Source organism: Notamacropus eugenii, chromosome 4 (assembly GCF_028372415.1).
Source record: "Notamacropus eugenii isolate mMacEug1 chromosome 4, mMacEug1.pri_v2, whole genome shotgun sequence".
Lineage (NCBI taxonomy): Eukaryota > Metazoa > Chordata > Mammalia > Diprotodontia > Macropodidae > Notamacropus > Notamacropus eugenii.
The window spans coordinates 67,845,803-67,869,595 of NC_092875.1; the positions used below are offsets into that span (position 1 = coordinate 67,845,803).

At 43.6% G+C, this 23,793-nt stretch overlaps 1 protein-coding gene across 1 annotated transcript in view; it reads left to right on the plus strand.

Annotated features, from left to right (window-relative positions):
• Positions 1 to 4,187: 4,187 nt before the first annotated feature.
• The window catches only part of IL12RB1 (interleukin 12 receptor subunit beta 1), a 29,092-nt gene continuing 9,486 nt past the window's right edge, over positions 4,188 to 23,793 (plus strand). Inside the window, exons 1-10 of the mRNA XM_072601677.1 lie at positions 4,188 to 4,470; positions 12,655 to 12,717; positions 13,948 to 14,062; positions 16,642 to 16,811; positions 17,701 to 17,840; positions 18,983 to 19,016; positions 20,150 to 20,269; positions 20,533 to 20,615; positions 21,089 to 21,311; positions 22,652 to 22,831. Of these exons, the coding sequence (XP_072457778.1) occupies positions 4,425 to 4,470; positions 12,655 to 12,717; positions 13,948 to 14,062; positions 16,642 to 16,811; positions 17,701 to 17,840; positions 18,983 to 19,016; positions 20,150 to 20,269; positions 20,533 to 20,615; positions 21,089 to 21,311; positions 22,652 to 22,831 (1,174 nt within the window). The 5' untranslated portion in view covers positions 4,188 to 4,424. The remainder of the gene's footprint in view (positions 4,471 to 12,654; positions 12,718 to 13,947; positions 14,063 to 16,641; positions 16,812 to 17,700; positions 17,841 to 18,982; positions 19,017 to 20,149; positions 20,270 to 20,532; positions 20,616 to 21,088; positions 21,312 to 22,651; positions 22,832 to 23,793) is intronic.

The following is a 23,793-nucleotide window of genomic DNA, read 5'->3' on the forward strand; positions in this document are numbered from 1 at the left end:
TTGAGCATTTCCCCAGCCAGTTACTTAACTTTTGAGTCCTTTGTCAAGGGGAGGGTATGGAGGACCTGTAAGTTCTCAGTTCCTCCAAGGTAGCACAATCAAGGGAGAGAAGTTTACTCCTCTCCTGGCCTGCACTCTGATCTGGGAGCAACCACAAGCTTTTCTGCCCAGGATTTGTGAGTAGAATTCCCTGTCCAGAGCCTCCACCAACTCCACCAGCCAATGCTCCTCCTCATCCCAGGACCACCACTCAGGGCTGAGATCCAGATCAGCAGCTCAATTCACCCAGGCTCTTTTGGCCAATGGCTCCAAAAATGGATGCTGCTGCCATTTGGGGCCATGTGGGGCTGGAGCTAAGGGAGGACCTTGCTGCCCTCTGACCCAGGTGAAAGAGCTTTCTCACTGACCTTTGAAGCTGTCTTTGGCATTTGTGGGATGAGGAATCTGGGAACCATAGCTGCTGCCACTGGTGCCCTGAAGCTTGCTCTAGTCCTGTCCAAACCACGTGGCATGGCCAAGATTGGGCTGTGTTCCACACCAACCCTGGCGTGATAGACCTTTCCTGTCAGCCTTCCAGGCTGCCTTGGGTTAGAAATCTCTTTCACTCTGTCGTTTTGTGGCTTCTGCTGCTCTAGAATTTGTTTAGAGTCATTTTTTTACAGGTATTTTATGGCCTGTGGGGGGAGAGCTTTTACAGGTCTGTCCTTCTGCTCCTCTATCTTGGCTTTGCCCCCCACCCCGATTCCCATTTAACAGTTGAAAAAACTGGAGCAGATAGAAGTTCAGTGACTTGCCCAGGGTCACATAGGTTGTGAGTGACTGAGTCTGGATTTGAACTTGGGGCTTTCCTAACTCCAGGTCCAGTGCTCTATCTACTACACCACCCTAGAACACAGTATCAGAGCTGGGAGGGCCCTTAGAACACAGGATGTGAGAGCTGGGAGGGTCCTTAGAACAGAAAATGTCAGGGTTGGGAGAGCCCTTAGAACACAGGATGTCAGGGCTGGGAGTGTCTTAGAACACAGGATGTCAGGGCTGGGAGTGTCTTAGAACACAGGATGTCAGCACTGGGAGGGTCTGAGACCATAATATAAAGAGGTCTGATGATCAGAATTGGAACACTCTTTTTATTCTTAGGTTGATCATCTCTTTACAAAGGAGGTGAATGAATAAAATGACCCAGGACAAGTCCCTTCCAGTCTCTGATCCTTACTTTTCTTGTCTTTAGAGTGAAGCCTATGTTACAAGTTTTCTGGGAGGACAATATTTTGTAAGTCTCAAAGACACTATTGAAATATAAATTCTCATCATGTCACCCCAGTTTCAATCTTGAGTGAAGCTCTGTTTCCACCAGTGTGAGTAGACCTTCCAACAGTACAGGTAGCAATACTTCTCCATCTTTTCTACTTCTCAGATTCTCTCATGGACAATCTCCCTTGTGTGCTGTCAGTCATCCTTCCCTGGAGTTTCTTAACATGATGTTGGGCCCTGTACCAGCCATGCTCAGACCATCTGCTCCATCACTAGCCCATCTGTTTTCTGAGTGATATACTTCCTAGGCAATGTCTTTGATGTCATTCCTTACTCATGAGTCTTCATCAGCATCATGATGCCACCTCGTCGTGCCTTTTGGGTATCTCTTTATTCACTTGAGTTTAGATTTGAGATTCTGGGATTCTCATAAATATTTACTTGGCTAAGTGATCTTGGGCAAGGAAACCGAGCCTCACTTTTCTCTTCTTCTAAAATGGGGGGAGCCACAGCACCTACTTTCCAGGGTTTTTGTGGTGATTAACAAGTGAGATGCTATAGGCATCACATAAATTTTAGCTGTTATTATTATTTGTAGCTGTAATGGGATTAATTAGGGGACCCCTCATTTGTTAGACTAGGGTACCTCCTATGGAGCTGGGCATGCATTTTGTGCTCTTTCTCAGTACATCCATATAATTATGTCAACCAGGATTATTATGATTATTATTAATAATATTGACATCAAATGTCAGACTTGGAAGGAATCTGAGACCTTATTTTCTTTGTGTGTGTATATATATACGTATATATATACATATATCATATCATATATATATATGTATATATACACACTCTAACTCAACATCTGTATCTGACAATGTATATAGTATTCTATTCCCTGGTTCACCACCTCTTTGCCATGATGGGGAAGACATGTTTCATTAACTGTTTTCCTGGACCTTTACTGTCAGCTTTTTAATTTTCTTTCAACATATTTTATTGCTATATTTTGTTTTTACATCATCTATATTTCCCAGTCTATCTTCCCCTCCTCCCTCCTGCTCTCCCCAGCAATCCCTTAGCATGAAGAATAAAAAAAAAAAAAAAGGAAGGGGAGAAAAATTTATTTGGTACCTACTATGGGTCAGGCACTGTGCTAATTACCTAACAATTATTATCTTATTTGATCTTCACAACAACACTAAGGGGTAAGAGCTGTTATTATCTCCATTTTACAAATGAGGAAACTAAAGCAAATAGAGGTGAAGAGATTGTCCCAGGGTCACACAGCTAGGAAACATGTGGGGCAGAATTTGAACTCAGGTCTAGTCTGACTCCAGGCTCTGCGCTGTAACCTCAGAGCCATCTCATTGCATCTTGGCAAAAAGAAGAACAGTTTACAAAACTGACCGACTTACCAAAAAAATTTGACATTACATCCTGTGTTCCTCCTGTGAAGCAGCAGGAAGGGGTCTGGGAGGGACTTTCTCACATTTCTTCCCCAAGGCCATGCTTGGGCATTATATTTTCATAGCATTCACCTTCAAATGTTATTTTATGTCTGCATTTTACATTATTTTTTCAATTATCAAACAACTTTTTTTATCCCTCCTAGAGGGAAGAAGGAGGAGGAGGAGGAGGAGGAAGAAGAAAGAAGGAAGAAAGGAAGGAAGGAAGGAAAAAGGAAAGCAAGAAAGAAAGTAGCAGGTGAGTGGTCACTATGTTCCCACCAGCCATAAGCAAAGCCGCAGGGCTACCACGTGATATGTGATTTGGAGCACTGAGGACGAGGGCATTGACGGAAAGCTGATTAGCCACTGAGTCGCTAGGAAGGAAGGATGGAAGGAAGAAAGGAAGAAAAGAAAGAAAGAAAGAAAACCCTTGTGACAAATACGCATTGGCAAACAGAACAAATTCCTGCCTTGGCCGTGCCCCCAAGCCTGTCTTGTTTGGCGTCGTGGCTATCACTTCTCTGAAGGGAGTGTCCTTCCCCATGGGTTTTCCGGAGTCGTGGCTGGTCATTGCATGGATCCAAGTTCTCTTCATTCTCATGGATCCATCTTCTTGTTACACAAGCTGTTCTCCTCGTTCTACTCACTTCTCTCTACATCAATTCATATGAAACTCGTATGAACAGGTCTTACCAGCTTCCTTTGAAAGCATCACTTCCATCTCTCTTTCAGCCCAATAGTATTCCCTTGTCTTCATATAATGTGTTTAGCCATTCACCAATTAATGGGCCATCCCTTAGCTTCCGGCTCTTTTTCACTACAAAAATCAGATCCTATATTTTTCATCAGGGGAAACGGAGACCAAGAAAGGGTAGTAACTTGATCAAGTTCAGAAAGTTCCAGAACCAAGACTCAAATTCAAGGCTACAGGGTTCTTTTGCAAATGCCCTATAGCCATGATAGTTCCCTGGGATTATAGAACCTTCTTTTTAGGGCTTCCTTGACAGCTAGATGGAGCAATGGATACGGGGCTGGCTTTCAAGTCCAGAAAACTTGAGTTCAAATCCTACCTTAGACACTCATTAGTTGTACTACCCTGGACATGTCACTTCATTTATGTTTGCCTCAGTTTCCTCAACTGTAAAGTTGGGGATCATAATAGCACCTACCTCCCAGGGTTGTGATGAGGATCAAACGAGATACTATTTGTAAAGTGCCTTAGCACAATACATAGTTGATGTTTAACCAACTCTTGTTTCCTTGCTTGGAAAGCATTGCCCTCAGTGACTTCAGCAGGCTAGTGACTCAGTGGCCAATCAGTCAGCCTGCTGTCATTGCCCTGGCCCTCAGTGCTCTAAATCACTCACCATGTGTGGCGGCCTTGTGGCTTTACTCATGGCTGATGGGTAACGTGGGGCCCTCTCGCCTGCTGCCTTGACACGCTTTCTTTCAGTTTTACTTTGACTAAAAGAGGGAGGGATGTCTGATGTCTCCTCACTTGCTCTCTCTCATGCACAGTTGCAACATGCATTTGGGTTGGGCCCCACCAGTTCCCAGTTCTTCTCTACAGAAGTGCAACTGACCTTCAGGGCTGCTACTGATGAGCCTGTGAGCCCCTTCTGGACTGGCCTGAGCTAAGACCCTTCATCAAGCTGACCTCAGAGGCCCCACCTGCGCAGACAGACACCTGTCTCTGCTTTCAGACCTCCTGGGGATAGGATGGCTTGGTTACTTCTTCTCCTTCTTGCTGTCTTGGCTCAAAGGGGTGAGTTCAGTTGAGGGGAGAGTGTAGTGCTTATACCTGTACAATTTTTTCCTGCTTCCGAGAAGACAAAGGAGAGGGTGCTTCCTCTTCCAAAAGTTTGGAGGGCGGGGGAGATCTTAGATAACATCATGGAGGAGGTGGGCTTGGAAGAAAAGGGAGGGTGTCAACAGGCAAAGTTGAGAATGGGGAAAAGACTTTCTAGTCAGAGGAAACTACATGAGCAAAGGGCCAGTGAGGGGGAAATTGCCAACATGTTTGAGAGCAATGGTGAGTTGTTCAGTCTGGCTCAAGGATACAATAGGTTCATAGACTGATGTGGGAAGGACTTTGGAACATAGAACTTCGTCACATAGCTTGGTCACACAGCTAGTGTCAGAAGTGTAGGTATTTATTGTGCCTTCTTAACTCCTATTTGGATGTACCCTAGAATTTCTCTTGATCTAGAACAAGAAGACATACAGATGGAAAGATAATCTGGGGGCAGTCTATAAAGGACCTTGCATTCCTTCATTCTAGCTTGGGAAATAACTGCTCACTTAAATCTATATCTGAGAGGTATGTTGAGAGTGAGGAGGGACCTTTGAGAACACAGAGTCCAACTTTTTCATTTTACAAATGGGGAAACTGAGGTCCAGACAGGGGACTGTCTGTGGTTATGCAGTGAATCCATGGCAGAGCTCACATTTCTGGATGGACTCTTGCTGGGACTGGGATTTCTCAAGGATACAGCAAATATAAAGAAAGTGGCGATGTAGTCAATTATGGATCTAAGAGTACAGTTTCTGTGGAGTCTAGAAAAATGAGAGGGACAGGGGACTAAGGATTTTTCAGCCCTGCACTATCCAGAAAAGAAGGTTCTTCTGAAGGGCACATTTGAGGCTTTGGGGAAGGTGGATTCCAGAATAGAAGAGATGATCTCCAATGACCATAGCATTTGACTTGGAGTTAGAAGCCTTGGGTTCAAATCCAAACTCTTTCATTTACTAACTGTGAGACTTTGGGCAAGTCATTTCCCCTCCAGGCACCTCAGATTCCTCATCCAATTCCAAATAGATTTGCCTTTTGAGAAGCAGTGTACTATGGCATAGTAGATAGGGTACAGAAAGATTTGGAATCAAATCCTGTCTTAGACACCAGCTATGTGGCCCTGGATGAATCATTTAATCTCTCTGGGCCACAGTTTCCTCATCTGTAAAATGGGTGGGGGGAAGGTGTCATCTGAGTCTAGTACTCTACAACACTGCATGCTCCCCTCTACAAAGAAAAGAGGGAGGTAGGGCAGTTGTTTTCTGAAACATCCTTTGAGGTTGCTCTTCCAAGGGTGAGGTCTGCTTCAGGGACATCCAGGGCATAGACTGCTTCTTTGGTGACCAATGCTTCGTAGGAAAAAGGGAGGACAGACCAGGAAGAGGCTGACTCAGAAAGGAGATTTCAGGTCACACTTCAGTCAGCCTCCACCCATGTCTTAGGGCCCTAGTGCTATGTGGAGGCATTGGGGGAGGGGGCTCTCATAGGAGGTCAAGGAAAGTCAGTTGCAAACAGGAAACAAGATGTGAATGTGTGGGCTTTCAAAGTGTGCGGCAAGTGCCCAGAGAAACCTGGGGATTCAGGATGCTTGACCTTATGGACAAATGGTGGAACTGAGGAGACCCCTTGGGGGAAAGTCAGGGATCAGAGTTCAATTAGATACAGTAATGAGCTTGGGAACCAATCAGCCTGGTCTGGGGAAGGCACTTCCTATCACAGCCTGGCATTTTCAATCCTTTGTGATGTGGCTTCCACCTCCCTTCTCAGCTTTATTTTACCCTCTTGAGGTTCCAGTCTCAAACTGGTCTACATGCTGTTACCCATATACAAATTCTATTTCCCACCTCCACACCTTTGCACAGCTAGTCTCCCATTTCTGGAATGCAGTCCCTCTTCACCTCTGCCTTGCAGAACACTGTGCTTCCTTCAAAGTATGGATCAGGTGTTACTCCTTTCAGAATTCCATGTCTTGTGTAAGCTTGTCATCAGACTTAGCATCGTACTCTACACACAGAAGGTGCTTAATGCATATTCATTGGAGCTGAAGGTTTACAAAGCACTTTTCTCACAGCTGCCTTGTCAGGTCAGTGAGTCAGTTGGTCAGCAAACATTTATTAAGTGCCTACTATATATCAGTCATTGTGCTAAGCACTGGGATACAAGGAAAGGAAAAGGATGGCCCCTGTCTGAAAACAGCTGACATTCTCATGGAGGAGGCAGCATAAAAAATTATGTATGTACAAGATAAAAAAAAATGGTTCCAGGGCAGAGGGCAGTGTATAAACAGGAGGGTTATCTCAGAGAGAGGCCAGCTGGACAGTGCAGTACATAGAATACTGAGCCTGAAGTCAGGAAGACTCATTGCCCTGAGTTCAAATCTGGCCTCAGACACTTCCTTGCTGTGTGACCCTGGGCAAATCACTTTACCCTCTTTGCCTCAGTTTCCTCATCTGTAAAATGAACTACAGAAGGAAATGACAAACCACTCCAATATCTCTGCCAGAAGACCCCAAATTGGGTCCCAAAGATTTGGACACAAACTAAAACAACTGAACAGTAACAACAAATATCTCAGAGAAAAGGCACCGGCAATCACAGGGATCGGGAAAAGCTGTGTGCAGAATGTGCTGTTTAAGCTGTCTTGAAGGAAATGGAAGAAGGCAGGAGGCAGAGATGAGCATTCTAACTCCAAAGTCGGCTGGGGCCCATGGCTGGAGTCAAGAGCATCCTCTCCAAGAAGCACCAAGAATTTTAGAGTACTCAGAGTAGAGCAAAGATCAAGATAGAAAGCGCTTTAAAAACCAAGCCGAAGAGTCTCTCTTTGATCCTGGAGATGATAGGTAACCTCTGGAGCTTGATGAGGGTGGGGATGGCCAGTCTCCAGTCTCTACAGTCTACAGGTGGCAGCAACATGATCTCTGTGCTTTAGGAAGATGACATCAGCAGCTGCATGGAGGGGAGCCTTGGGGCAAGGAGACCAGTCAGCAAAGAAGTCGTCCAGACTTGGTAACTGATTTGCTGTGTTGGGTGAGACAGAGTGCCAAAGATGTTGAATAACAAGACTGAAAGTCTGGATGACTGGGAGAAAGGTGGTACCCTCAACACTCATTGAAGATAGGAAGGGATATTGAGTTTAGGTATGTCTAGGGGACATCTAGTTCCAAATGTCCAACAGGTAACTGGAGATGTGAGACTGGTGGTTGGGGCTGCATAAGTAGATCTGGGAATCATCAGTATGAAGATGCACATTGGTGCCTTGGAAGTTGGTGAGATCACCAATGGAGGAAGAAGAGAAGAGGAACCAGGATACAGCCTTGGAAGAAAATGGAGAGTGTCAATGGGCAAAAGTGCAAATGGGGAGAAGGCATTCCAGGCAGAGGGAACTGAGTGAGTAAAGGGCCAGAGAGTGGAAAATTTCCAGTATATTTGAGAGCAGTAGTGAGTTGTTCAGTTTGGATCGAGCATACAATAATAGGTTTGTAGCCTGAGATGGGAAGGACTTTGGGATGTAGAACTTAGTCCAACTCTCTCCTTTTATACTGAGCAAACTGATTACACAGCTAGTGAGTTTCAGAAACCTGGGTATTTATTGTATCCTCTCAACTCTTACTCTGATGTATCCTATGATGAATGCCTCTTTATAGGAGAACGAAGAAAATGTGGATAGAAAAATACTCTATCCATGGGTACACCCATGGTTAGCGGACATGACTTGGAAGAAGATCCAGCAAAGGAAACTTAGAAAGTGGGGTCAGACAACTTAGAGAGGCATGATTATCTAAGGACTGGCGGCAGAGAAGTCAAGAGAGATGAAGACTGAGAAAAGACCATTCGATTTGGCAATTAAGAGATCTTTGGTAACTTTGGAGAGTTTGAGCTGAATCAGGAGGTGGGATGTCAGGCTGCAGAGAGTTTAGAACAGAATGAGAGGAAGTGGATTGTGGCTGGTTTTCTCATTTCACCACAAAGGAGAGATGAGATATGGGACAAGAGTTAATGAGGATGGATGGATCAAATGAGGGTTTTTTTGAGCTCCGAGGAGATACGTAGGCAGTAGGGAAGGAGCCTGTGAATAAGGAAGAGTGAAGGGGGGGATGATAGAGGGAGTAGTCTGCTGGAGAAGATGGGATGGAAAGGGGTGTGGAGAGGGATTTTCATGTAGAAGGGGGTGAAGGAAGAGATAGTGGCCGAAAGCATTTGAGGGAGGTGAGGTGAGGAGGAGGATGACCTGATTTTTTTGTTAAAGTAGGAGATAAGTTCCTCAGATGGGAGGAAGGGCCCTGGTGGGGCTGGAGGAAGGTTGAAAGGGTTTGAAGCACTACAGAATTGAGTGGGGTAGTGGATCAGTTAGGGAGGTGTAAAAGGATTGCTTTGCTGCAGTGATGGCCCACTTGAGGTAGAGTGTCACATAAATTTGTAGTGCACCCAGTTGGCATGGTCTCATGATTCCCTCCAGCTCCATTCTGGCAGGTAGCTTAACCTTATTTTACAGCTGAGTAAACTAAAGATCAGAGAAGCTGTGCTTCTTTTCCCATGGTTACACAGCTAGCCATTCTGACCCCAGCATTTACAGGGAACCCCTAGCTTCCTCTGCCCCATGGGGGTCCATTGAGTATACTGGAATCTCAAAGTTGGAAAGGAACTGAACTTGGACAGCATCCAATCTAATTCCTAGAAGACCTAGGTGACATGATAGATAGAGTCCTGGTCTTAGGAGGACCTCAGTTCAAATCCAGCCTCAGACACTTACTAGCTGTGTGACCCTAGGCAAGTCACTTAACCCAGATTATCTCCCCCCAAAAAGAATCTCTTCAATAATGCTCCTCCAAATAAAATAAAATAAAAGTAATGTTCCCAACCTCTACTGGAAGACCTCACCATCCTTGGAGACATTGTATGCCATTTTGAGCAGCCCTAATTGCTTTTTTCCTTCCTATAATGAATGAAAATCTACCTTTTTGCAGTTTCTACCCACTGGGGCCAGCAGAACAAATCTCATCCTTCTTCCAGATGACAACCCTTAAAAACTTAAAAACAGTGGTCGGGCCACCCTCTCCCCTCTAAAGTCTGCTCTCATTCACAGTAAATAAGATCACAAGGTATTAACAATAATATTAACAATAGGAGTTATTATGTTTGTAGCATCTTAAGGTTTGCAAAGCATTTCCCATATGAACATCATCTTATTTAATACACCTTCATGACCTTGTGAGTTTGGTGCCATCACTCACATTTTACAGATTAGGAAAACTGAGGCTGAAGTCACAAAACTTACGTGTCAGAGATGGATGCAATCCCAAGTCATCCTGACCTCAAATTCAGAGTTTTGTTTTTTCCTTCTTCACTAAATCAGCTCATAAACCTGGCAAGCTAGAGTGCAGGTGTAATAGAGGAGAGCCTTGAATGCCACACCAAGGGTTTTGTCCCTTTCAGTAGCCATGTGGAGCCCCTGAAGGTCTATCACTGATTATTTTAAAATGATACTGTTTCCCTTGGAAATAAAGATCCTTGCTTGAACCCAGAATAGCTCAGCTATGGAGACAATAATAATTTGCCCTACCTTTATTAAGCACCTATCACGTGTGTGCCAGCCAGATATTGAGGTTGCAAAGACAAAAGGCAAATAAGTCTTTGTTTCAGCAGCTTGCATTCTACTTGGGGTGTGCGGTGAGGAAGAGGAGTAAGTGCATGATAGTTGGAGGAAGGAGAGACCACTGACAACTAAGGAGAACAGGAAAAGTTTCAGGCAGAAGATCCAACCTGAGCTGTGCCTCAAAGGAAGCTAAATATTCTCGGGGACAGAAATAAGGAGAAAGTATAATGGAGGCATTACAGACAGACAGCCTGTACAAAGGATCAAGGGGAGAAGTGGCCCAGCGAGCATTTGACTGGGACCTAGCGTACATGATAGGGAGGATTAGGAGAGAAGAGCGAAGGCTGGTGCCAGACTGTGGAGGGGTTTTAATGAGGCGTTTGTATTTGTCATAGAGGCAATAGGGAGCCACAAACAATTCTTGAGTAGCGCAGTGATTGTAAATCTGTAGCTGGAAGGGTCTTCAGATGCCACCTAATATGATGCTCTTGTTTCACAGATGAGGAAAATGAGACCCAGGGAGATTAAATGACAGCCAACATCACACAGGGAGTAAGTGTGGCTCTAGTCAGACCTGTGTTTTAGGAAGAGGATTTTGGCAGCACTGTGCGAGGAGGGGTGGGAAGAGGGAGAGGCGAGACAGTGGAAGGTGAATTAGGAAGCTATTAGGAATAATCCATGTGAGAGGTGACAGGGACCCCTAAACTGGAGGGTGGGGTGGGCAGTGGGCAGAGAGAAAAGTATGGATGAGAGGGATGTCGTAGTTGTGGAAACAGAGACTGGGCAGTTGGTTGGATAGGTGGGGTGAGGAAGATGATGATTTTGACCTTGGGTGTTGGGAAAGATGGTGGAGCCCTCAATAAAAATAGGGAAGTATAGAGAAGAGATGTGTCTCTCTGTCTGTCTCCCTCTCTCTGTGTGTCTCTGTCTCTCTGTCTGTCTGTCTTGGTGGAGATGGAAGAAGAGAGAAGGAGTCCTGCTTTTAAGATGGGTGACAGGCAGGCAGCTAGTGATGCTGGATTGAACAAAAAAGAAATAGGGACAGAAAGCAAAGAAACACAAAGCCTAGAAAAGGGACTTATGGAGTTTTCACAAAGAGCATCCCTTCCCCCAGTTTTGCTGTTTTGGGGGAAAAGAGTGTTTTTGGAAGGATTCAATGCCCAATCAGCTCTTAAGGGGTGTCCACAGGATTAATGATAATCATAGTTGGCATTTCTACTGCTCTCTCTCTGTGTATATATATACTCACATACATATAAATAGGAACATATATATATATAGGAATATAGTTCATATATATATATATATGAATCATATATATATATATATGAATCATATATATATATATATATATATATATATATATATATATGAACTTATGGGAGGTCACCGTGTTATGATCCTGTAAGGTGGGTAGTATGTGGGTTATCATATCCATTTTATAGATGAGAAAACCAAGGCCCAGAGAGGAGAACTGACCCAATCACATAGCTAATATGTGGTAGAGCCAGTGGCCCAAGGCTCTGTCCTAATTGGCTTTCCCTGTGTCTAGTCTCTCCCTTTTTCAATCTATCTTTCACGTCACTACCAAAATAATCTTTTCCAGTCTAGGTCTGACTGACAATGTCTGTGTGACCAGTTATTTAAGTTCCCTGGGTCTCAGTTTCCTTTTTGGCAAAATGAAGAGGTTCCCCAGCCCTGGACTAGATGTTCTCTGAGGTCCCTTCCAGCTCTGAACCAATGGTCCTGTGTAAATTTGCAGTTTAAGAATCTTCTCCCTATTGCCTCCCTCTCAGGTTGACTATCTCTAAAGGTGTTTCGAGAAATATTGAACATAGAGTCAAGAAGGATCAGGGTTTGAACCCCATCTCGGACATTTCTCACTGTAGGACCATTAGTAGGTCATAGACTCTTAGATTTCTAGTTGGAAGGGACCTCAGAAACCCGTTAGTCCAGTTCTCTCATTTTACAGATGAGGAAAATGAAGCACAGGGAGAGATTTGGTGACTTGTCCAAGGTCATGCAACTAGTAAATGTCTAAGGCAGAATTAGAATATCCTGCATTTGAATTTGAATCCCAAACTCAATGCCCTGTCCTCTTTGCTACTTTGTCCACTTCAACGCTTCTAACCTCAGTTTCTTCATCTGAAAAATGGGAAGAGTCATACATTATACCTCCCTCCTAGGATTGTGGTGATGGCTCAAATGAGGTAATGTATATAAAATGTGTTGGAAATTTGAAAGAGTCCATGTAAACATCAGCTATTAATTGAGGGAAAGGGGTCGGGTTCTGGGACCTCTAGTATCTGTGGTGGCAACGTGGGGATCCCAACCCTTAGAGAATGGGGGTTGGGTTATCAGTAACAAAGGATCACCTATGAGCCACCTGGAAGCTCAGTCGGGAATTCTTTTGTAGAGGTAGGGGGTGCAATGCTTCATAATGATTCAGATCTCTCTCCCCCTACCTTAGAGCCCCAAGCCTTCCATTTAGTGACCCTGGATGTCTGTCACATAGACTTGCCCTGTCATTAAATGACTCTTAATGCTTGTTTTTTTTAATATAGGTGGTGCATGCAAAAACGGGGAGTGCTGTTTCCAGGAGCTGCCCTTCTGGGAAAGAGACTCAGGTATGGGAGGGGATAGAACCGAGTTCACAATCTTATAAGAAAACCTTACATTTCTACTGTACCTTCATGGTTACAAAGCACTTCACATTTCCTACTCTTCTCATAATATCCCTGGGATAGATGTAGCTCAGGTTTTAGGGTGACACCTGGTTGTCTTGCATGTGTTGTTTGGGTAAGAGTGTGCTTGCTACCAAATCTTTAACAATCAGTTCTCTGGGGTGGAAGGTGGGGATGATCATATCAATATGCATAATTAATAATTTCTCTATTGTTTTCTTAAGTTTAGACAATCAATAAAACAATAAACTAGGCTCTGATTTGTAACATCTAATGATTCCAAGGGGTAGATGCTCAACCTGAAAATTTAGCAATCTACTCTTGAGAGCCAATTTGAGCTAGTTCCAGAACATCCCTGTGCTTGGGTCACTCTGTGTGGCAGCAGTCCAAATCAATTCATATTCCACCTTCCTTAAGTATACTAGATGACAGCTGGACACTGTATTAATTATCCATCCATGAAGTATAATACTGGAGTTGTTCACCAGGTGGCACACTCCTTGAACCACCCGCCAAGTCTTCTCAGTTCTCTGCAGTATCCTCTCCGGTCAGCAAAGGGTGTGCGCATTATGCAGATTCTTAGGCTATTCCCAACTTGTGTGTGTGGTATCAAGAAGCTCCCTCTCAGTAGTTTAAAAGCATGCTGTCTGAAAAAGAAGAAGCAACCAGGGGAATCAGGAAAAGCTTTGGAAAGGAGGCAGCAGTGAAACGAGCTTTGAAGGAAGGAATCCAAGGATTCCAAGGGGCAGTGAGGTGGTACAGTGGATAAAAGCACTGGGTTACAAGTGAGGAAGACCTGAGTTCAAATCCAGCTTCAGATACTTACTGACAGTGTAAACCCTGGGCAAATCATGTCATCTTAGTCTGCCTCAATTTCTTTAACTGAAAAATGGGAATAATAATGGTACTGCCTCCCCAACTATTATTAGTAAATTACCAAAAAAAATAATATTTACAAACTGCTTAGCAAATAGTTGACACTTCCTTAAATGTTTATTTCCTTCCTTCCAAAGTGAGGAGGAAGTGCATTCTAGGAAGGTTGGAAATGGCACACTTAGGTTGGGGAGTGGCAAACTGGCCAGTTGGTTGATCAGACTGATCTTCTATTTCTTTGCTTTTAGGTCTTACCTAGCCAATAGTTCATGGGCATAGATTTCTTATGGTCTTTTTCAGGCTCAATGGAAGGTCCAAGGGAACTACTTTGTTATAGGATCTTTCCAAAGGGTTTTGAGTGTTCTTGGAAATATGATGGAGACCCCACCCATGTCACCCACTTCCTTCGATGCTGGTAAGTAGAATGTTCAGGAGGTTCATCTCAATCTATACTTGCCAATGGCAAAGAGACCCAAATTAAAGACCCAAATCATAGTGATCCAGGGTCAACACTCACCTCCAAAAGCAGGGGTTCTGAAACTTTTCTTATGTCATGGACCCCTTTGGTCTATGGAGGACTCCTTAGAACATTGGTTTTTTACTTGTTTTTTAATACTGTGTTTCTCTGTTTCTTCCACTCTGGAAGTGCAGAGGTTACCTGGACTCCCCAGTACACAGGCACAATTTTTGGACTGCTTCATTTTTGATCTAGGTCTTTCCTCAGGTAGGCCACTATTCTCTTCCCACCCCTTCATTCCTTAGAGTTCACTATACTGATTCAGGACTCGGTATGAGCAGCCAATCAGCTTAGCCCTATTGAAGCTCAGAACTCCTAAGCTCAAATGATCCTTCACATTTGGCATTACAGGTATGCACCACCATGTCCACCTAGAATTACAAAGGAAAGCAATTTTATAGAAATACAGTTATCAAGATACTTATTTTTTATAAGTTTCTGGACCCCAGGTTAAGAACTCATAAAGGAAGCCATAAGAGATTGATTTTTAACTGTTCTAGTCCCGTTAGCCTCTTGGTCACAAAATCCATTGCAAAAAATATTAGAAAGGTCCCTGTGCTTGAGTCCTTTCCCCTCTCTAGGCCTCAGTTTCCCCATCACTAAATCCTCAGTTTGGATTAAACCAGAGTTCTTCACCTTTGTTGTGCATGGCAAAACCTACGGACCCCTTCTGGACTAATATTTGTTGCCTACGTTTAATTAAAGGATATGCTAAATTTTAGTAGAGGCTAGTGAAAATAAAGATGTGATTTTTTTTTCCTATACAAATTAGACCCCTGAAATCTCTCCACAGACCCTTTGTGAGTTCATAGTCTCCAGGCTGAGGACAACTAAGTTAAATGTTTACTAAGGGCTTTCCTGGCTCTGACATTCAGTGCTCTAAGGACCCTCTCAGTTCTGATCTTTTGTGTTCTAAGGGCCCTCCCACCTCTGATACCCTGTGTTCTAAAGGCCCTCCCAGTTCTGATATCCTGTGTTCTAAGGCCCTCCTAGCTCTGTCTTTTCTGTTCTATGGTTTTTCTGGGTTGCTGAAAACATACATTGACAAATACTGATTATTTTGTAGTCCAAGACACTTACTAACACTGGGCAAGGCAATTTATCCTCTTTTCTCTAGTTTCCTCATCTAAAATGGGCTGGAAAGGGAAATGGCATAAACCACTCTAGAATTTTTGCCAAGAAAACCCTCAATGGGATCACAAAGAGTCAGAGACAACTGAAAAGGACTGAACAAAAACAACAATTTCTACTGATAAAGACCTATCTTACAACATAGAACTGAGAGCTTGTGACAGAAGCTAGAATTTCAGAGTTAGAAGGGGCCAAAGAACATAGAACATAAAACATCAAAGGTGGAAAAGTCCTTAAGACACAGAACACAGAATATAGAGCTGGAAAGAACCTCAGAACCAAGAACATAGGACATCAGAGTCGAAAGGAAAAAGTATCAGATCAACCTTAGAATGTTGATCATAGTTCATAGTATCATAAATCTAGTTGGGGTTTTCCATCCTGGCACACACAAACCTCCTAGGTTTGTGAAAAGCTTTTCAAGAGGCTATAGGGACTATTTTAATTTGACTTTTTGGAATTAATATCCAATCAATGCAGTTGCAAAACTTTTCATTTGCTCTTGGAGACTTTTATCTCATTCTTACTTTTCTTTATGGAAAATTAATCTCCTTATTTTATTTTCATATGCCTCATCACAGTCATCTCTAGAATTTATTTCCTTTCATATTACATGAGGTATAAAGGAAGGATACTGATTCTTGAAAGTCAAAGGGTACTGAAAAAGGTTAAGAACCTGTGAACTACATCTTGAAGGGACCTCATCTGGCCTAACCCCTCTGTGAGGAAACTGACCTCCAGAAATGACTTACTCAAGGTCACATGGTTTCCAAGTGGCAGTTATGATTCAAACTCAGATTTTATAACTCCAAGTTTAGCACTCTCTACACTTTATTAAGCAGGTATATCCTGTCTCAGGAATATTGGTTGCCCTGGTATTTATTTAGAAGGAATTTGCAGGAGGAATGCTGCCATATTTAATGAATGTTTAACAACCTACCTCCAAGAAAAAAAACAACCAAACAGGACATACTTTTAAGTTTAATCCCCATTATTAACATTTTCTCCAACATTTTCTTACATCTAGACAATCCACAAAACAATGAATCAAGCCATGATTTGTAGTGTTTGCTCATTTCAGAGGTCTGAATGCTCATCCTGAAAATTTAACAATCACCTCTGGGAGCTCAGAGTTGTTAGTGGGTTGATTGTATCCATATGCTGACCCTTAGGTCAATTCCATCATATGGACTCTATACTCAGATGGTCTTAAATGGCCTTCTCAGACAGTCTCTTCCCTCTCCCTGGACCCGTTGAGCATGGGTGACCCTTTGGGAGTTCCAGAGCTCCTCAGGTCTCAAGGTGCCATACAGCTATGTGACCAAAACCTTCTCTCTCCTCTTGAGCCTTAGAAATGGGAATTGCTGCTATCTTGAAGCAGGAACTGCCAACCAAGTCTGGTTTACTGACCAAGCTAAGGTGCCCATCCTACAGAATGTCACATTTTGGGTGGAATCCCGAGTTGGAAACAGGACAGCAGTGTCTCCGAAAATCACCCTGGCACTCTACGGGGCCTGTAAGTATCTGTGGGCTTTTCATTTTCTTTGCAAGTTGTGATTTGTATCTGCCTTGATGGGCCCTAACCCTGGAGATTTTCAAGTGGAAACTGGATGGCCATTTTTTTCCTTGTTCTGGAGAGAGAATTCTTTCTTCAGACATTGGTTAAACAGGATGGCCTATGAGGTCCCTTTGAGTCTAAGAATTATAGGACTTTAAGTAGCGTTTAGAGGGGAAGGGAGCTCAGACCTATAAGACTAACCTTCTCTTCTTGCAGAAAAAGAAACCAGAAGCAAGGACTTACCCAAGGTCTTATGGGTAGGAAATAGTGGAGCTTGGCTTTGAACTGAGGTTTTCTAACTAAATCCAACCCCTTTCCTGCTATACTACATAGATTCTATAATTCTACAATTCCTTCATCCAGTCTCCCTTGTACAGCAGTTCCTCTTCCCCAAGGAAGAGGGTAAGGCTGAGGAACATTCCAGGACCTGAGATCAAGGCAGAGTTGTAGCTCAAGTCAAGGACACAGTTAGGAGGCAGAAAGCATGGAAATATGGAGGACTGACTCCAGAGACAAGGGGACCTTGAAGTGAGCTGATGGCTGACTCCAATAGAAAGCATCTCATGTGATGTCTCATAAAGCAGCAGCCAATTGTGTGGTTTCCAGAGTCTAGTCACCTAAGAGCTTGGGTTGTGGGGAGAGGGAGTGATAATGAGTGAACTAAGCTGGGTAGATGCAACATGTGAAATGTGGCTGGAATAGCAAATGAGAGGCAGAAGCAAGGGCAGATTGTGCCATTGGGTTTTGGAAAGTGTTCCGTCTCCCACTGTCTCTTTTCCTCATTCCCTTTGAGCACCATGTATTTAGGGCCATTAAGTCAGGCTACCTCATATGATTGTAATTTCAGTCAAGTTTGACCCTCCCAGTGAAGAAATGACTATCTCCAAGCTCTATGGCCAACTCTTGATAAAATGGAAGACCCCTGAAAAGCAAGAGGATGCCATAGCTGAATATCGTTACAGGACGTGGAATGGAACATGGGAACAGGTGAGTCAGGCCCACCTCAGGAGCAAGATCTTCAGTGGCAGTTACTAGGGAGAGACCTGTTAATCCCAAAGGGTGAGCAGGGCCCAGGGGAGCCATCTTGTACTCCCTGGTGGAGGGAAGAGGAAAGGGACCTGGCATAGGAGTCAGGAGACTATTCAGCCACAGCCCAAGGAGGGGATCTTGGGCAAAATACCTGCCCTGTTCTAGTCCTCAGTTTCCCTACTGGCAAAATGAAAGGGTTGTTCTAAGTAGCTTCTGAGGTCCCTCCCAGATCAGACATCCTGACTCTGACATTCTGTTTTCTAAGGACCCTCTAGTTCTTGTATTCTGTGTTCTAAGGGCCCTCCCAGATCTGATACACTATGTTCTAAAGACTTTCTCACCTTAATTTTATATAGGGAGAAACTGAGACCAAGAAAGGGGCAGCAAGTAACTTGCCCAAGGTCAACTTGGATTCTTTGACTCCAAATTCATAATGTCATTTCCTGTTGGTTAGAGTTACATAATCAGTACATTGTAATAAGTCAACATGGATAAAATATTGGGTTTTAGACCAGATGACCTAGGACAAAATTCAGTCTCTAACATTTGTTGGCTTTGTATGAATATGCTGTTAATGATCACTCATTTCAGTTATGTCTAACTCTTTGTGACCCATTGGGGGTTTTCTTGGTAGAGATACTGGAGTGGTTTCCCATTTCTTTCTCCAGCTCATTTTACAGATGAGGAAACTCAGGCAGACAGGGTTAAGTGACTTGCTCAGGGTCACACAGCTAGTAAATGTCTGAGGCCAGATTTGAACTCAGGGAGATAAGTGCTCCCAATTGCAGGCCTGGAGTTCTATCCACTGTGCCACCTAGTTGCCCTGAATATATTATTTAAACTTCATTTATCTCAGGTAACTCTAGGCATTCTTTTGTAAGCCACTGATGGATTATGATCTGTGTGAAGGGGACTTCCACACTGGGAGTTGCTCATGATGACAAAAATCATCTCTTGATAGGTGATTTTAAGGGAATGCCACCTTCCAGGTAAAAAACTGCTTCTACAGTCACTTTGAATACCTCTTTCCCTGCTGTCTTTGTGTCTTAAGTGACTTTTCTAGCATCAAAATGCCAATGATCAACATTATCTCATTCCAGGGAGATTGTGGAACCCAGATGAACTCTGATTTTGGTGAGAACATGGAGCTGCAGTTTCCACGGCCCTAGTGGGGAAATATAGCTCTCTTCCCTAGTAATTGTTCTATCAATGCACATTTGTCCAATAGGAGGCAATATAGATATTATTAATAATATATATTATTAGATAGTATATCATAGATTAGGTAAAAAGGTCATTCTCTGCCTCATTTCTTATTAAGCCTTAATCACTGAATGGGCGCTGCCTCCATCAAAGTGAGACCTATAAAAGACCTTAGCTTGAAAAGGTTAAGTTTTCCCACTCTATTCAAGGCCACCTCCAGTTGTCCTGATCTATATCTGGCCACTGGACCCAGATGGCTCTGGAGATGAAAGTGAGGCTGCTGACTTTGCATGGCTCTCCCTCACTTAAATCCAATTCACTTGCAAGTCATGACATCACCTCCCTGATGTCATGGTTCTCTTCAAGAATGAAAGACAAACAGAAGCAACATGTTGAAATTAGCTCTTTACCAGGAGATAAGAGTTCTGGGTTCTAGTTCTAATTCTCCCCCTAATTTACTGTGTGACTCAGGACAAGTCACTTAACCCTTCTGGGTTTCTATTTTATCATCTATAGAGAGGGGGAGGTTGGACTAGGTGTATGAAGTCCCTTCTATCTTCAATATTCTCTATTTTAAGGTCCTGTCAAGATCTATATTCTAAGGGCCTTCCTAACTCTGACACTCTGTGTTCTAGGATCCCTCCCAACTCTGACATCCTATGTTCTAAGGGTTCCCCCCACCCCAGTTCTGACATTCTATTCTGTAGGATCATAAATTTAGAACAGGAAGGGATCTTAGATGTCATCTATCCTGCTCACTGTACAGATGAGAATACTGAGGCCCAGAGAGATATAAAGTGACTTCCCAGGTCACACAGGGAGCTAGCAGCCAAGCCAGTGTTTGAGACTAAGTCTTCTGCCTCCAAACTCTATGTTCATTAGGCCAGTTAAACTTAGTAGGAGTGATTGGCCTGGGAGAAATGAAGAGGTGGGACACTGAGAAGATGGGCTTGGCTGGAGCAGGGCCAGCCTGGGGTGGTGGCTGGAGAGGGACTAGCTAGGTACCTTCAGAGCCTTCTCACCAGCCAGTCAGCTAACCCCTGGGGCACCTGGCCATTCTTTAGAAACCTGCAGTCTCCAGCTAGAAGCCCTTGCTGCCTATGAAATTCAGCTCCGCCGCCACAAAAGAGCCTCCCCAACTGGTCAGTGGAGTGACTGGAGCAAGTCCATGTGCATTCCTTCTGGTAAGACATTGACTCTGCTTCTTCTCATAGGTCCATCTTTGCTCCAACATTCATAGAGTCCTAGAGGTCCCCCCAGTTGGCACTCTATGCCCTAACTTCCATTCCCACATTCCATGTTCTAAGGGTCCTCCCGGGCTTTGATATTGTATGTTATAAGCTCCTTTCCAATGCTAACATTCTCCAAGGGATCTTCTATTGCTAACAGTCTATGACTAAACGCTGATAAATGATGTGATGTGCAAAATATATTCCTCTTTTTACAGAAATTCTCCAAATTCCAGAGGTGAATTACACAGTGGGAAAACTAGATAACAATGGAAAGAGGGACCTCATCTTGGACTGGGAGGTACTTTTGTGAACATTGGTGGAGGCCTCACTGATATTCAATGGGAAAAGCATTTGTTGTCTGGGAGTCAATGGCCTTGGGTTCTGGTCGTCTGAATTCACTGATTGCTTATAGGCTTGGACAAGTCCCTTCTCTTGGGATGCAGTTAAGTCACCAGTTAAAGGGAGATGATAGTCTCTGCTTGGTCCCCTTCCTAGGATGCTGTGAGAATGAGGAGAATATGGGGAGAAAAGCCCTTTGAGATCTTCCACTTGCCCTGTAAGAATGTGAGGGATCACATTGAATGTAACGGCAATATTCCAGACTGTGTTTGGATTTCCATCAAAGAAAGGGAGGGGATAAGTCTCTTCTGAGCTTCTTAAATATGCTTTGCCTTTTCTTATGGTTTGTATAAAGTATCTAAGTGAACTCGCCCTTGTGGGAGATGACTCACTGTCCTCATCTCTGAACTTGTCCCCTTCACTCCTGAGCAGCCCAGGCAAGGGAAGATGCCCCCCAACTGCACGGAAAAAGTGAATTTCAGACTTGTTCTTCGGGTTCTTTCTTGCTCTTGCAAACCAAAGTTTGAGAAGAAAATGAAACTGGAGAAAGTGATCCAAGTTTCTGGGGCAGAGCATGATGTCATCATCCAAACCCAGGGAACCATTGGGCCGCAGCTAACCAGAACATTCCATATCCCTGCAGATCTCAAATCAGGTATGTGGGGTAAGGGTGGGGGTGCCTGTAGGAGACTACAGTGGAGATAGAACATACAAGCAGAAAAACTGAAAACTGGTAAAAAAAAAAAAAAAAGAAAGTTAGAGCTGGGAGGATCTGCAGGACAGAGTTTCAAGGCAGAGAAATGACTTTGAAATTAGAGGGAAAGATGGGAAGGGGAAGGGAATAAGCATTTATTAAGCCTACTCTGAGACAGTCACTCTGCTAAATTTATAAATAGTATATCATTTGATTCTCACAACAACCTAGGAGGGAGGTACTAATACTATTCCCATTTTAGAGCTGAGGAAACTGAGGTGAGTTGAGAATAATTGACTTGTCCAGGGTCACATAGCTAGAAAGTATCTGAGGTTGGATTTGAACTCAGATCTTCCTGACTTCAGATCCAGTGCTTTTGTCCACCGTACCACCGAGATGAACATGATGTCTGAGCTGAGAAGAACCTTATAGAGCCTTAGAACATAGAATGTTAGGGTTAGAACACAGAAAGTCAGAGCTTGAAGGAATATTAGAAAGTGAAATGTCAGAAATGAACCTAGCACATAGACCACAGAATGTTAGAGCTGAAAGGACCATAGAATGTAGAACTTAGAATGCTGGAGCTGGAAAGAACTTTACAATATAGAATATAGAATGTCAATATTGGAAGTAATCTTTAAACATAAGGTGTCAGAGCTGAGAGGGCCCTTAGAACTCAGGAGGTCAGAGCTGGGAGGGCCCTTAGAACTCAAGGAAGGCCCTCTAGGCATGGGGCACAGCCAGTGCATAGACACAGAGGTGGGAGATGGGGCCATGTGTTCAGAATGCCTTAAAGGCCAGTCCATTCCTACAATCTTTATGGGATCTGAGGTCTGCATTTGGGCACTAGCCCTCTGACAAGGTCATTTGATTGAAGGTCTGTGCAGATAAACCATATGAGTCAATGTGAGAAAAGCCATCATTCCACTCCATCTTCTCTTCCAACTCTCTTGGTGATCAGCTGGCATCTGAGCTTCAATTGTGATTTAGTGGAAAGAGCCCTGGACGCAAATCCCAGTACTGCTGCTTCAGATCTATGTGACCTTAGTTAAATAACTTAATTTCTTTGAGACTCAGTTTTCCTACCTATCAAATGGGGATAATATCCAATAATCTCTGACTGCCCTAACTATTCCACACACCCTCCCTGCCCCTACCCCAAGACTACTATGAAGAAATGGATGGGGAAATAATGTAAGCTGTAAAGCACCCAGTAGACGTATATAAAACACCTTGTAAATGACAATGGGTGCTGTAATGGTTGAAGGAGTATGACTATTAATCTATTAATGTTTCTTTAGGTTTTATGCAGAATGCAGAGTTTCTGAACATCAGCTCCTCAGAAGACAACGTGACAATGCAATGGTTCTTAGAAAGAAAAGTCAAGAGTTACTGCATTGAATGGTACCCCCATCTTGCCAACTGGACAGATGCCATATGTTCTCTGAAGAGCATCAGGAAAGAAAAAAATAATAGAAAAGGTATAGTTGAGAGGATAGTGCTAACTGAGTCTTGTCTTTATAGATATTCAAGAATGTCAGAGCTGGGAGGACCCTTAGAACCGAGTGTCAGAGCTGGGATTCAGTCAATCAGTCAAGTAACATTTATTAATTTTCTCCTGTGTCAGGCACTGTGTTAAGTGCTGAGGATGCAAAAAAGGCAAAAGACAGTCCTTGATCTCAAGGAGCTCCCATTCTAACCGGAGACATAACATGAAAGCAACTATGAAAAAACAAGAGGCAGGGGAGTGGTCTCGAGGGAAAGCACTAACTAAGATTCAGGAGTACTAGGAAAGGCTTCTTACAGAAGGTGGATCTTTAGCTGAGAACTGAAGGAAGTCAGGGAAGCTAGGAGTGAGAGATGAGAGGGAGATTGTCCCAGGCATCGGGGACAGTCAGGAGATGGCAAACAGAACAGTGTTCAAGCAATAGCAAGGAAGATAGTGTCACTGGATTGCTGAGGAGTGGAGCAAGGTATAAGAAAACTGGAAAGGAAGAAACGGGTCAGACTGTGAAGATCTTTATTTATATTGGACCTGGGAGGTAAAAGCAAACCCTTAGGGTTTATTGAAGCTGCTAGGGGGTGCAATGTATAGAGCTTTGGACCCTGAATCAGGAAGACCCAAATTCAAACCTAGCCTAAAGCACTAACCAGCTCTGTGACCCTGGGCAGGTTATTTAACCTCTGTCTGCCTCAGTTTCCTTAACCTGTAAAATGGGATTATAATAGCACCCAGGGTGGTTGTGCTGATTAAATGAGATACTTTTTGTAAAAAGCACTTAGCACAGTCTCTGTCACATAATACTTATTCCCTTCCACTACTGAAAGGTGAGGTGTCATGGTCAGATCTACACTCTAGGAAGATTAATTTGATAGCTGAATGGAGGATGGATTGAAATGGGGAGAGCCTAAAGCAGAGAGACCAACCAACAGGCCATTGCAA